The sequence below is a fragment of the Electrona antarctica genome, assembly GCF_951216825.1.
Source record: "Electrona antarctica genome assembly, chromosome: 12".
In the NCBI taxonomy this organism is placed as follows: Eukaryota; Metazoa; Chordata; class Actinopteri; order Myctophiformes; family Myctophidae; genus Electrona; species Electrona antarctica.
The window spans coordinates 13,848,547-13,861,637 of record NC_136793.1 but is presented as its reverse complement, the minus strand read 5'-3'; the positions used below and the strand labels follow the sequence as shown (position 1 = coordinate 13,861,637).

At 43.8% G+C, this 13,091-nt stretch overlaps 1 protein-coding gene and 1 long non-coding RNA gene across 2 annotated transcripts in view; both read left to right on the top strand.

Moving 5' to 3' along the window:
• The window catches only part of vcana (versican a), a gene marked incomplete at its 5' end in the record, with an annotated part of 75,151 nt that extends 65,648 nt beyond the window's left edge, over nt 1-9,503 (top strand). The window contains 5 exons of the mRNA XM_079516838.1: nt 1,702-1,860; nt 2,332-2,414; nt 5,180-5,324; nt 5,995-6,177; nt 7,012-9,503. Coding sequence (XP_079372964.1) covers nt 1,702-1,860; nt 2,332-2,414; nt 5,180-5,324; nt 5,995-6,177; nt 7,012-7,202 — 761 coding nt within the window. The 3' untranslated portion in view covers nt 7,203-9,503. The remainder of the gene's footprint in view (nt 1-1,701; nt 1,861-2,331; nt 2,415-5,179; nt 5,325-5,994; nt 6,178-7,011) is intronic.
• A 1,459-nt stretch (nt 9,504-10,962) lies between these two features.
• LOC306933480 overlaps nt 10,963-13,091 on the top strand; it is a 24,080-nt gene continuing 21,951 nt past the window's right edge. Inside the window, exon 1 of the long non-coding RNA XR_013791233.1 lies at nt 10,963-11,194. This is a non-coding gene — a long non-coding RNA (uncharacterized lncRNA). The remainder of the gene's footprint in view (nt 11,195-13,091) is intronic.

The following is a 13,091-nucleotide window of genomic DNA, read 5'->3' as shown; positions in this document are numbered from 1 at the left end:
GGCATGGTCGTCCCAGTCCAGTGTGACCACACCCCGGGAAGGGAACGCCTCGGAGTGTGTGTTAAGACACAGCTGCTCTCGCTCAATGTCTGGCCAGGAAAAGCAGGGAGAGAGCAACTTAACTGCTTAAACCCAGTGTGTGGATAAAGTATAGGCTCAGCCCCTCAGTACTTGAGTCAAAGTATAGATACTCTTCCTGATAAAATATTACTCAACTACGTGAAAGTGAAAGGCTGGTGTAAAAAGTACATTATTTTTATATTTTTTTATAACATTGGGAGGATAAAACGCCCTCAGAAAAAAAAAGATTTTCTGAAATTCTAGCGACTAATTCAAGCAACTTTGAGTACTTAGAAAAGGGCTTCATACATTTCAGATATTATAAAACTTGTGGGGACTTTTGGCCCTCACAATTACAGTAGTAGCTAAATGCACGCACCTTCTTGAATTGTGTGCTGTGCAATGTTTTTAGACCCTTGTGTTTTGGAAAGGCCCTGTTCAGCTCCAATCATTCTAAAGCCTTTGACCTACAAAGCTTCAGGGCCTGACAGCCTCAACCTGTTTTCACTTGACTTCTATTTGTGTAATTAGTGTAGTGTAAAGTGATATTCTTTGGTTAAAACAAAAAAACATTTTGTTAAAATGTTAAAGCTCCACATTTCTGGTGGGTTGCCAATTTCAAAACGTCGGGAGAGAGAACTAATATTGATCAGCTTCAATTTTATAGTGTTCCAGTTCCAATTTAGTCTCGCCTCTTCTTTGTGTCATCACTTCCAATTTCACTTGTTTGTCCTGTATCCTGTATGAGTTCTCTCTCCTGATGATATAAACTTGGTAACCCGACCCTGAAAATGCGTTTTCTGCTTTACAAAGGAGATGGAGAGACAGCGAGACCGCTGTTACTGAACACTCAGCAATGATTACTATCACAATATAGAGCTATTTAACACTTATTTGAACCCACAGAATGTATCACTCTCTGCACCTTTTATGTTCCAACCACACAACAGTCACATTTTGGTTCCCATAGCCGTCGTCCAGGTGCTTCTTGTCCTAATAAATAGACTCTTGAGTGCCCCCGACCACCCCCCCCCCCCCCCCCCCCCCCCCCGCTCTCTCCTTCTGTGATGTTGATAATGACTTGTAGTGTTTCAGTGAGGACATATCTTGTCCTGTCATCTGTGAGGACATCTTGTCCTTGCCCCTAGGTTAGAGACAATAGTTGGAGATAGCAGAAGCCTGCAGGATACTCAGGTGTTAGATTAGATTAAAAACCAACCATTTAAAGCAGCCATATGATATGAATGCACAATGATTACCTTAGATTTTTTTATTTTGTGTGTTTAATGCACCGATTCCCAACCTTTTGAATTTCAAGGATCACCAGTTCGATACTTACCACTATTTTATATCATTTGTTCCCATTCTGTTAATTTAACTCTTAAAGTGCTTAGAGTGCATATTCATGTGTACATTAACCTGTGAGGGTCCATTTGGTTACTAACTATCACTCATTTAACTGGGGGGACCCCCTGGAACCCCCTCAAGGACCCTTGGGGGTCTTTCTTTCTTTCTTCTCTTCTTCGCTGTTTCCTCCATCCTTTCCTTTCCCTTCCTTTGTTTAAATAACTTAAGCCCAGGATAACACATTGAAGAAGGTAAATTAATGAGACACATGTCCTCCTCTCTCCCTCTCACCAGACACGGAGACATGTGACTACGGCTGGCACAAGTTCCAGGGTCATTGCTACCGCTACTTCCCCACCAGGAAGAGCTGGGACGCGGCCGAGAGGGAGTGTCGCGTCCACGGGGCCCACCTGACCAGCCTGCTGTCCCACGAGGAGCAACACTACGTCAACCGTACGTTCCAAAAACAGTTGCTCTTAAACCTTGCGTTGACCTTCGGGTCAAAAAGACCCGCCAGCATGTTTAACAGCAAAAGAATAAAAGGCATCATGTTTTTTTGTAAATGAACTCCCTACGTGATCATACTGTAGCTTCACGCAAAAGCATTAAAAGTAGCAGATCCAAAAGCTCGAAACGCGTCATGAAGCAACACGTTTTGAGCTTGTCGATCTGCTACTTTTGAGTCCCGAAACGTTTTGGACATTTCCACTCGACAGACGATATAATAAGAACGCGGGCATGTTATCTCAGGAAGAATGATTAATGTGTACTGTAGAAAATGCTACTCTCTCTCTCTCTCTCTCTCTCTCTCTCTCTCTCTCTCTCTCTCTCTCCCTCTCTCTCCATTGTCTCTCTTCTCTCATATTTGTGAGAGTGAAAAGTCCTAAAAAGGGCCCATTGTAAAGTGTTGTGTTTGGCTGGCAGGTCTGGGGCAGGACTACCAGTGGATCGGCCTCAACGATAAGATGTTTGACAACGACTTCCGGTGGACCGACGGCAGCCACATGGTGAGAGACACACATCCACGCACACACACACACAGTCCCATGATGTGACCGAATGCAGTCTCAACGGAGCATGGCACAGAGTTACTGAAAAATATTTTGTGCATGATCATCGATGACGCTGATGACAAATGACATGACAACGATGATGCATGTGCGCAAAAAGTCTCTCTCTCTCTCTCTCAATTCTTTGTGGCTTCTTTGACATTGTCATGAGAAAATGCAACACAACAATCAGCACAAAATAATGAATGTACGATTAAAGGGAATGAAGCTGTGGTTAATAGTAATTAACCACTCTCCGGTCCAACAGAGCTGTGCGAAATTGCAAGTTAGGACAAAACCAAAACTCTGTCTCTGTCTCTGTTTCTGTTTGTCTGTCTCTCTCTCTCTCCTTTATGGAGTGAGCGAGGGGAGTAAACCGGTGGCGTGTCTGTCATGACGCAGCCACCCTGTGACATCATCATGCATGTGATCATGTCTGGGGATCTGGCCGGCCTGTCATGGCACACACACACACACACACACACACATATGCATGCACGCACGCACAGTAGACCGGAAAGTGGTTAATTACTATGTACGTACATGTCATACAGATTGAGGCCCCCCACTTCAAAGATATCCCCCCCCCCCCACCCCCCACCCCTCAACCGCAGGAGGATGGGGGGGTCAGTGAGAGGGGTTAAATGATAAACAGCCTCCTGTGTAGACCCCAGGGTGGGGGTGGAGGGGGGGCACTGTGTACACTACATGGGAAGTAAAGACAGACACGCATGCACACCTGTCCCAAGCTGCAGAAAGGGAGAAGCAGCAGGGTGTGTGTGTGTGTGTGTGTGTGTGTGTGTGTGTGTGTGTGTGTGTGTGTGTGTGTGTGTGTGTGTGTGTGTGTGTGTGTGTGTGTGGCTGTGTGGCTGTGTGCGTGAGTGCGCGCGTCCGTGCGTTATGTCACAATATTTTATTTTGTATTTGTATGCATCTGGGAGATGTTCACTAAGCCTAAATGCTAATTTCCAGCAACGCCCTGCCTCGCTATCCCACACTCATCAATACTCAGCCAGTACAACCACAGTATATGTACATGGGAGCTGACCAGTACAACCACAGTATAATACTGTTGTACATGGGAACTGACCAGAACAAACCACGGTCAGATATTCCTACGCCTCTGTGCAACAGTTTGGGGGGTTCAGTGCCTTGCTCAAGGGCACTTCAGGTGTTGGGGGAGGGGTGGGTGTCGCTCAATCACTTCCAAACCCAGATTTATTCCCACCGGTCCAGGGGAGCAAACCGAGAACCTTTCAGCCATGTACTGTAGGTGCGCTCCTTTGGACTACCGCCGATGTAGCACACATGTGCTTCCGTTAACGTGTGTGTGTGTGTGTGTGTGTGTGTGTGTGTGTGTGTGTGTGTGTGTGTGTGTGTGTGTGTTGTTTTTGTTTTGTTATGTCTGTCAGCACCCAGCACACATGGCCGGACGGCTGATAAAAGTGTGATTATTTTGAGTAGGATGTGCGGTTAACCGTGTGTACATGTGTGCGGGCCTGCGTGTGTGTGGGCGCGCATGTCTGTGTGCATGCGTGCATGCACGTGCGCGTGTGTGTGTGTGTGTGTGTGTGTGTGTGTGTGTGTATGTGTGTTAACCATAATAACAGGGTACCATTGCCCCCAGGGGAGTATATGGGGGAGGGGGGGTCACACACACTCACAGCTTTGAAGACATGTCGTTTGAACCCAGAATGTGCTGAAAGACCATGGATGTGATCAGTTGCAGACTGGCATTCCTGCTCACAGCTGTGTGTATGTCTGTGTGCACATGCGTGTATGCATGTATGTACAGTATGTATGTATATGTGCATGTGTATATGTCTATGCACATGTGTGTATGTATGTACTGTACATGTGTGCTGGTTTTTCTACAAAGAAAATTCTTCATAAAAACAACGTTGGTCTAATAATGAAACGTTTTGGGTGTGTGTGTGTGTGTGTGTGTGTGTGTGTGTGTGTGTGTGTGTGTGTGTGTGTGCCGCTGTCAGAGTCTCTGTAAACTACGTATACTGTAATGATGATGTCATGGTCGGGTTAAATGAGGGGAGAGACTCCCAGGGAGCGAGCGAGCGAGAGAGAGAGAGAGAGAGAGAGAGAGAGAGAGAGAGAGAGAGAGAGAGAGAGAGAGAGAGAGAGAGAGAGAGAGTGAGTGTGTGTAGCAATAGTGACATTGATATTAGAAGTATTTACCCCCTCTTGTGGACAGACAGAGAATCGCACTCCCACTGCTTATGTCCCGGTATCAGCAGAGACATACAGTACTGTACTGTAGGTGCTAATTACAAGCCATCCGTTGCGCCGCTGACCTTCGACCCTTCGGCTGTCTGCAGGGCCATATCACACGGCTTATCAGCTTCAACAATTACACTCCTGGAGATAAGCGGTGCTTCTATGATCCAGCAGTCACTTAAACTTTACAGATTACCGGTGCTCGACATACATCAGTGTGGCACGGAGGGAGGCCACATGGGGGCCATGTAGTGTTGATTTTAGTCGAGGCTGGGGCAGGCTAACTGGACCCTTAAATGATGAGGAGTCGGACCTATTTGGATTCCTTCATTTTGTACGACAATTAAGATTTTGTTCCTACTTGAAACCTAATGTTGATGCCCGCAGCCCTATTCTGGAAAATCGATTACCAAAACACATGAATTCATCAGTTTGATTGATTGTCGCACACCACTAAAACGCCATGGGTCCTTGTGTTTGTGTGTGTGCAGCAATATGAGAACTGGAGGCCACACCAGCCCGACAGCTTCTTCTCGTCAGGAGAGGACTGCGTGGTGATGATCTGGCACGAGGACGGACAGTGGAACGACGTCCCCTGCAACTACCATCTGACCTTCACCTGCAAGAAGGGCACAGGTAAACAAACACACACCTTATATACAACTACCACCTTATGTACAGTACAACTACCACCTTATGTACAGTACAACTACCACCTTATGTACAACTAACACCTTATGTACAACTACCACCTTATGTACAGTACAACTACCACCTTATGTACAACTAACACCTTATGTACAACTAACACCTTATGTACAGTACAACTAACACCTTATGTACAACTACCACCTTATGTACAGTACAACTACCACCTTATGTACAACTACCATCTGACATGTCCCTGGCCACGTTTTTGACACTTTAATGACATTTTGAGAAAGACGTCCACCACAAGCCAGCATGACAATGACCACTGGTACCGAGGCTAACACACACCTGACATGCATACAACTACCATCTCTCATCACATCAATGATGTCATTGGTAGGCAAGTTTCTGAACGGTCCACCGCCAAGCAATGACCGCTAACTCACTCATCTTACATGAGATGCTGGACTTAAGACATTTCCTCTTATGAGCCTCACGTTGTGCCATTGCTACACATCAAATTCAACCCAGTTACACACACATGCACGCACGCACGCACACACACGCGAACAAACACTCACAAAATAGGAAGAAAAAAAACCTCAATTGTTTCTGACCTGTAATCTTCTTCTTTTGTAATCTTTCCCCAATGCAGTGTCGTGCAATCAGCCCCCTATGGTGGAGAATGCTCGTACCTTCGGTAAGATGAGGGAGAGATATGAGATCAACTCGTTGGTCAGGTACCAGTGTCGCCACGGCTTCATCCAGAGACACCAGCCCACCATCAAATGTCGAGGAGACGGACGATGGGACATCCCTAAAATCACCTGTTTTAGCCGTGAGTTCAAATCCCTCAATATGTGCAAGACATTTAGCCTACCTAACAGTATATCTGCTATGGTCTCGTGATGTTGGAGAAACAGCTGGTGCATGTATTCCTTTTTTTATTTTTTTACCCCCACAATTTTTGACATGGTTTCTGTTGTGTCTGACGTCGGTGCATGTTGATTGCCATTATGTGCATTTGACTCCATATAACTGTATGTGCATTTGATGGGAGGCCCCCAAGGGCTGGGGCGCGTAGGTTGGAGGTTCTACGCCCTCCCGCTGGGGGCTCCTCAGCGGTGACAACTGACAGCAATGTGTGAGGGGAGGAATCACCTAACTGGGTTACAAACAGTGGTGGAAAACGTACTAAAGTGTTTTACCTAAGTAAAAGTATCAATGCTGCCATGATGTGGAAATACTCGAGTAAAAAGTACAAAGGTATTGGCTTCAAAATGTGCTTAAAGTGCCAAAAGTAAAAGTACTCATTTTGCAGAATGTCTCATTTCAAGTTTTCAAATGTGTAATAATATTTTGAAAATAGATCAGGCTCACAAATAAAAACCACTACAACAACAAAACTAGTAGCTAACGTTTTCAAATAAATGTAGTGGAGTAAAAGCACAATATTTGGATCGGAGATGTAGTGGAGTAGAAGTAAAAAAAGTATTATAAATTGGAAATACTCAAAGTACAAATACCTCAAAATTATAGTACTTAAGTAAATAAATATACTTTAGTTACTTTCCACCACTGGTTTAAAAAAAGGGGTAAAAAGTAAAGTAACACAAATGGATTGAATGGAATTGTTGTGATTAAATGTCTGATGTCATGTCCGTGTCCTCAGCGTCCAGCTACCAGAGGATGTTCACCAGAAGAAACCACCACCAGCACCAGCACCAGCACAAACCAGCACAAAGTCTGTACAGCATCAACAACTTCCGGCTGAGGCCTGACGACACAGCTGCCCCCCAAGGTCGCCTCCACCAACGCAACCGCGTACGAAGGCGGACCGCGCACAAGCTAAAGAGACAGTGATTGGCTGCGGGCGCCGTGCCGGCGGCCTTCTCCTCGAACCGCCATGTCGGGACCACACACGGTCTGTCTCTGGTGGAACGGACCCCAGGGGGAAACCCCTACTTCCATGGGGGAAACCCTCCTCCGTGACGATGGATGGGATCTGAACGAGATCCTTTTTTTTGTTTGTTTTTTGTTAAAGACGTTCGTTTTCGGAAAAAAGGATATTGTCATAAATGGACACTGTATTTTTTATAACAATGGGAAATAAAGGAAAACACATACCTTCAGCTGGTTACTGGAAAAGAGAAAACACTTCACTACTTTATTCTGGAGAAGAAGATTTGCTTCTTAACCGAAACAACTCATTCATGGAACAAACATGGACTGGAAAACAGCTTCACACATGACTGTGCTCTTCAAAAAAACAAACAAAGAAACAAAACCAAAGAATCACCCAAACTGTGTTCCTTATAACCGGAAAACCACCTTTTTATGAAATGATAGCGCTTAGGTTATGGCAAGATGTATGATGCAGAGCAGTTTGACCTGGACTTGTATACATAATATCTCTACGTCAAAGCTCTCGGCTTTGAGTATTAAATAATAAATAGTTAGGTAGAAACAAACCTATACTTTCTCAGAACACCAGTAGAGGCAACCGGTGATATTAATGCCTCACTCAATGTTTACATTTACCAGACTGATATATCACATGCATTACATACGTAGGTAAACCTTTATACCATGTTCAGTCTTCCATTCATCAAACCTCAAAGATGACTGGCTTTTTTTTTGACAATCACATTCCAGATTATTAAGAGATATAAGAAGCCAGGCGGGAAACCTTGTGTCCAATCAGATTTTATATATATTTTTGAACTGCTGGCGACCTCCCTCTGTGATGTATACGGCGGCTTTGAACAAACTGTGTCATCTGTGTTGGCCATCAGCGGATCGAGGACAGCACTCCACGTCGACATAAATATTTATGATACATAGATTTATACAGAGTGAATATATACAAAAACAAATGTTCTAATGGATTCTATTGTATAGTCGTGGGGGAAAAAAAGAACCACAGATGTGTACCGAGGCAAAGCCATAGTCAAACAACCGTTCTTTTAAAAGCAAAAGAAGGGAAGTGTGTCGACTCAAGTCGTGTTGTAAACTCTCTCCTGCGGTGTTTTGATTCTCTGCTACGGTTTCAGCGCAATTCTTCCCTGCTTTTGTTTACATCCACTACTACATTTATCGCTTTCACCCCGATATTGGTGTTGAGTAGTTTTAGTGATAGCAGCTACTCTGTCGTCTCTGCTTCCACCTTTTCTGTTTGTCTTGGGTCAAGGTATTATCTTTCACTAAAGAGAATGTATTTTGTGAAACACTTAAAGAAAAAAAAAGAAAGAAGAAAAAAAAAGAGACACTTGAACGTAATGCCTGTTTTGTTTAACCAGAGATGCGTGTAATTTATTTTCGAGCTGCTTTTCGTTCTTTCTCGTGGCTTTCGTCCTCGTCGAGCCTGTGTCACCTCCTCCTACGACCATGACCTATAGTCTCTCAAGCCGGATAACTATTCCACAATGTTCCTAATGTTATATACCAGCGGTTCTCCAACCTTTTTAATTTCAAGAACGCTGAGAGTGTTTTGTACACTCTCAGAGTTTAATACAGACCTGTAAAGGTATATTTAAAACCCCCTTGAGGGGATGCTGAGGGTCCCTGGACTCCCACTTTGAGAACCACTTGCTACATAGATGTCTTGAGAGACTAGGAAAGAAGCCAGAGTCACAACCATGAGTTTAATGCAAAGCGGATGAAAGTGACACTTTACCCGAACCTTACTGTGGACAAACACACCTTTCTGCAACGTTAAAAAGGACAAGAATGGACCAAAGACACCCCCGTCAGCTGCAATAGCCTTTGTTTTCTAACTTTACCAAAACCACATTGTACAGATATTAATACTGATGGAAATGTGCATTCTCCAGCATTTTGCTCCTTTTTTTGGTGGGAAAAGAAAATGTCTGACGTATGTTTTGTTTTGTCTGAGTGTGTGTGTGTGTGTGTGTGTGTGTGTGTGTGTGTGTGTGTGTGTGTGTGTGTGTGTGTGTGTGTGTGTGTGTGTGTGTGTGTGTGTGTGTGTGTGTGTGTGTTCAGCATTAACGTGCACATAATATCATTTTATATTTATAGTATAATAACATTTTTATTTTTATTTTACAATGTGAATGTCTGGGCTGTTTGTGAATTAAGTTGAATTGAGATGAAGCTGCTTGACCTTGCTCCCAATCACCAAGAGAAATAAAAGAATAAAGTATGCATTTGATTTCATTGTGTTTAAACCGCTATTAATGTGTTATTTTGTCCAGCCATGTTAACACAATTTATTACATGGCTTGGTTGGATACTTGATTCTGATTGGTCAATCGCCGAATTCAGCGTGTTCTGTATAATGACTGATCAGCTCAATAGAGGGTATATGCGTGTGACATCATCATAAAAATATAAAAGCGAAAGCCTTTTTTCTGCTTTCTCTTCAAACAACATATGTCCAGTGGTGAAGATTAACTAAGTGCGTGCACTTAGTAATTAAGTGCTGTACTTGAGTAGCCTACAATTCTTGGTTGAGGTAGCCTATACCCTGACTTTCTTATAGGCCTACGTTAAACCGTGGGAGCAAATATTATACTTTTCCTAAACTACGATTAGCTGACAGGCAGCTATAGTTACTAGCTCATATCGTGCTGTTTGGCAAGCTTGTCGATTTGCTTTTTACTGACAATTAAAATATTTGAAAAGAAGAATTACAAATAAATCAGTAGGCCCTATTGGTAGTGTAAGTATATTTTGACTTTTGTACCTTTACTGAAGTATTGGATCATACAGGCCTTTCACTAGTATATATAAATATTGTGATCTTTCTACTTTTACTCAAGTAAAGATTCTGAGTACTGATTGATTGATTGATTGATTGATTGTTTATTTAAGTGTCATGCTTCCGAAGAAGCCCAGCCCATATGGACTTCTTCCGCCACTGCACAATATGTGTCCCAGTCCTTGTTGCACTGCAAACATATTCCATAGCCAAAATTGGATGCATGCAATACACCCCTGTCTACAGCAGGTTGTGCTATTGGACTAGGCTATATCCCACCACGCCAAGAGGGTGTTCTGACTGTTCTCTCAATGTGGCCATCTACGGCATGGAGAGACAAAGTAGTAGGACTACCTACTTGTCAGAAATGTGCAAATCTTGTTGTTACACCCCCTTTTGGATAGATAGATCATAGATGATATCGTCGCTGTCGGGTGGAAATCTTGTATGTTGTATAATGTTATGTAATAATAATACAGTATGAGTTATTGACACTCCCCCCGTTGCAAACAGTCAGACAGACGGATAGAAGTGTTTGACACATGTACACAGTATGCTCCATTATGTATATGGAAGATAGTAAACGAGTGAAATAAACCAATTTACAATGTAAGCTTCAACCACATGGAAGTTGAATAGAGTTGTGAGTGATATCAGAGTGAAAACTGCTTAAATAGACAAATTGGTCCGACGGAGCATTGGTTCGAAGGAGCATTGGTCCAATAAGGTGCGTTGTGGGTCGGGAGAGGGTTGGGGTTTGCTTCCCATAGAGTATAAAGAAGGATAGAGACTGAACTGGCGCGGAGCTCCGCCCCCCGCTATTCATGTCAGTGGAAGTTGCTCAGTGGCGTTTTGAAGCACCCGGAAGGACCGTCTCAGAACGTCTACTTCCGTATTTGCCAACCAAATTTTGGTTGGCAAATGCGGAAGTGCAACCGAGCGCTCAATGTTAAAGCCCAGCTGCACGGGGTTTCCTCGTCATGAATCCACGGGTCCGCCTGCAGTCCTTCCTCTTACCACTAGGGCCCAGTGCTTCAACGTTGGAGCGCCTCACTGGCCCCGTGGGAGGTTAGGGTTAGGTTTCTGGACGTTCGGACCAATGCTCCGTCGGACCAAACACAATTTTCTTCCCCAGGTGAGTTAACACTGCCTACTGCTAACTGCTTAGCATTAACATCTGAATTGTGTGAATAATGTTGTAGCCAATGTAGCCTATTGAGCCATGTGAATGCTGGTGCAACATGCAGGCCTAAACTAAAGCACATAAACTACTCTGTGTTTATTTCAGTAGCATCATGTGGTTTAAGCTGTAGGCCTGTGTGTTGCTAAAAATATCAAAACAAAAAATGTCAGACTCAGTTCCTCACCTGGCCAGTGGGGAACTAGACCACACTAATGCAAATAATAATATTCTAATAATACAAAATATATAAATTAACAGACCATTAAAGTGCTTGAGGGAGCTGGTACACAATGTATTTTTGGGGTCACAGCACCATCCTTGTATGAAACAAACTCATACTTGATCCGACTAGTCATTGGTCCGAAACACGACAACCCACCTCAAACCCTAACCTAACCAAGTAACCATAACCGCAAGCACGGGAGCAGGCGCTAGTCCGAGGTGCGGACGCATGTCGAACCAATGCACCGTCGGACCATAGTATACCTCCCACTTGATATTGTACATGTCTCTGGATTAGAGCATTGGCTCTCACATGCAAAGTAATCTCTCAAGAACAGATTCTGAGCTGCGCTACCGAATCTGTCAGCAGGGTCATTCAGAACGTGTATACATTGTTGTTAGTAGGAATGAAAACACAGGACGTGGAGGGCTGAGGGCGGGCCAAACGGGTAACATCATGTTATAGGCCGAGGACACACAGCCCAGCGCTTCCTACTTCCTACAACCAATCACAGCGCTCCAAATTCAACTCGCGCTTGGGAATCGCTCGGACGCGGCCGAGGAAGCTTTGAGGAGGAATAGAAGTGGTCACGTGACTGCATGGCCTGCGCCATGACACTTTCATGGACGCTTTCATGGGAGCCAAACTACCCGGAAGTTTGGCAGAATGCACTGGAGTCAATGAGAGCTCAGTGACCAGCTCATGAACAAACATTATTTATGAATGACTGAGACCTTTTGTAAAGTAGCCTAATCACTTCTGGGAAAATAACAGAAGACATGTAACACATTATTGTCTGCTGTGTTGCTTTTCGATGTGTACACTGTGTAAGTTTTATAGAGGTATGGTATCTAAAGAGCACAAAGTACCTTTCTGAACGTACCAAGTATCGCAAGACTTTCCTTTCCTTACCGTTTCCTGTCTGTCAGCAAAATCTCGCGATACTTCGGAGCCAGAAACGATACCTGCTGCTGTTTAGATCCTCAGATAAAATTATATATTGTGCACATAAGTGATTAGAAAACAACCTGTGATATGTCCTCTTTTATATTCCTGAACCGATTATATGACAAAGGTCTCAATTGTTAATACATAATATTTGTTATGTGCTGGTCCAGCCGGCTCCATTCACTGCCATATGTACGTATTCATTGCACTTCCAGTGTGAGTTTGGCTCCCATGAAAGTGTCCATGAAAGTGTCATGGCGCAGCCCAGTCACGTGACCACTTCTCTTCCTTCTCAAAGCTTCCTTATTATAGGCTACAGATTCTATAGAGACACACAGGACTACAAATTTCACAGTCTTAGTGTTTCAGTAAATCAGACCATGGTTTAATTGAAAGTGATATTGGAGCAATTTTTCTGTTTTGTATGTGTCTATGGAGTTAACATTACTCTAATAGACCCCCATGCAGGTGTGGTTAGAATATTGAAATACCGTATCCATATGTCTTCCCTGTGTATTTTTGGTTTCTCAAAGGGCCCAATCGAGGCCCCAGGTCAAAAGGCCCAATTGAAATGACAGTGATGTAGTGACATCACAATATCATCCCCTCCTCCCACTTTATCATACATTCAACAACAGCTGTGGGTGTGGCTTCAGTTCAGGTGATGAACTGGTTGGT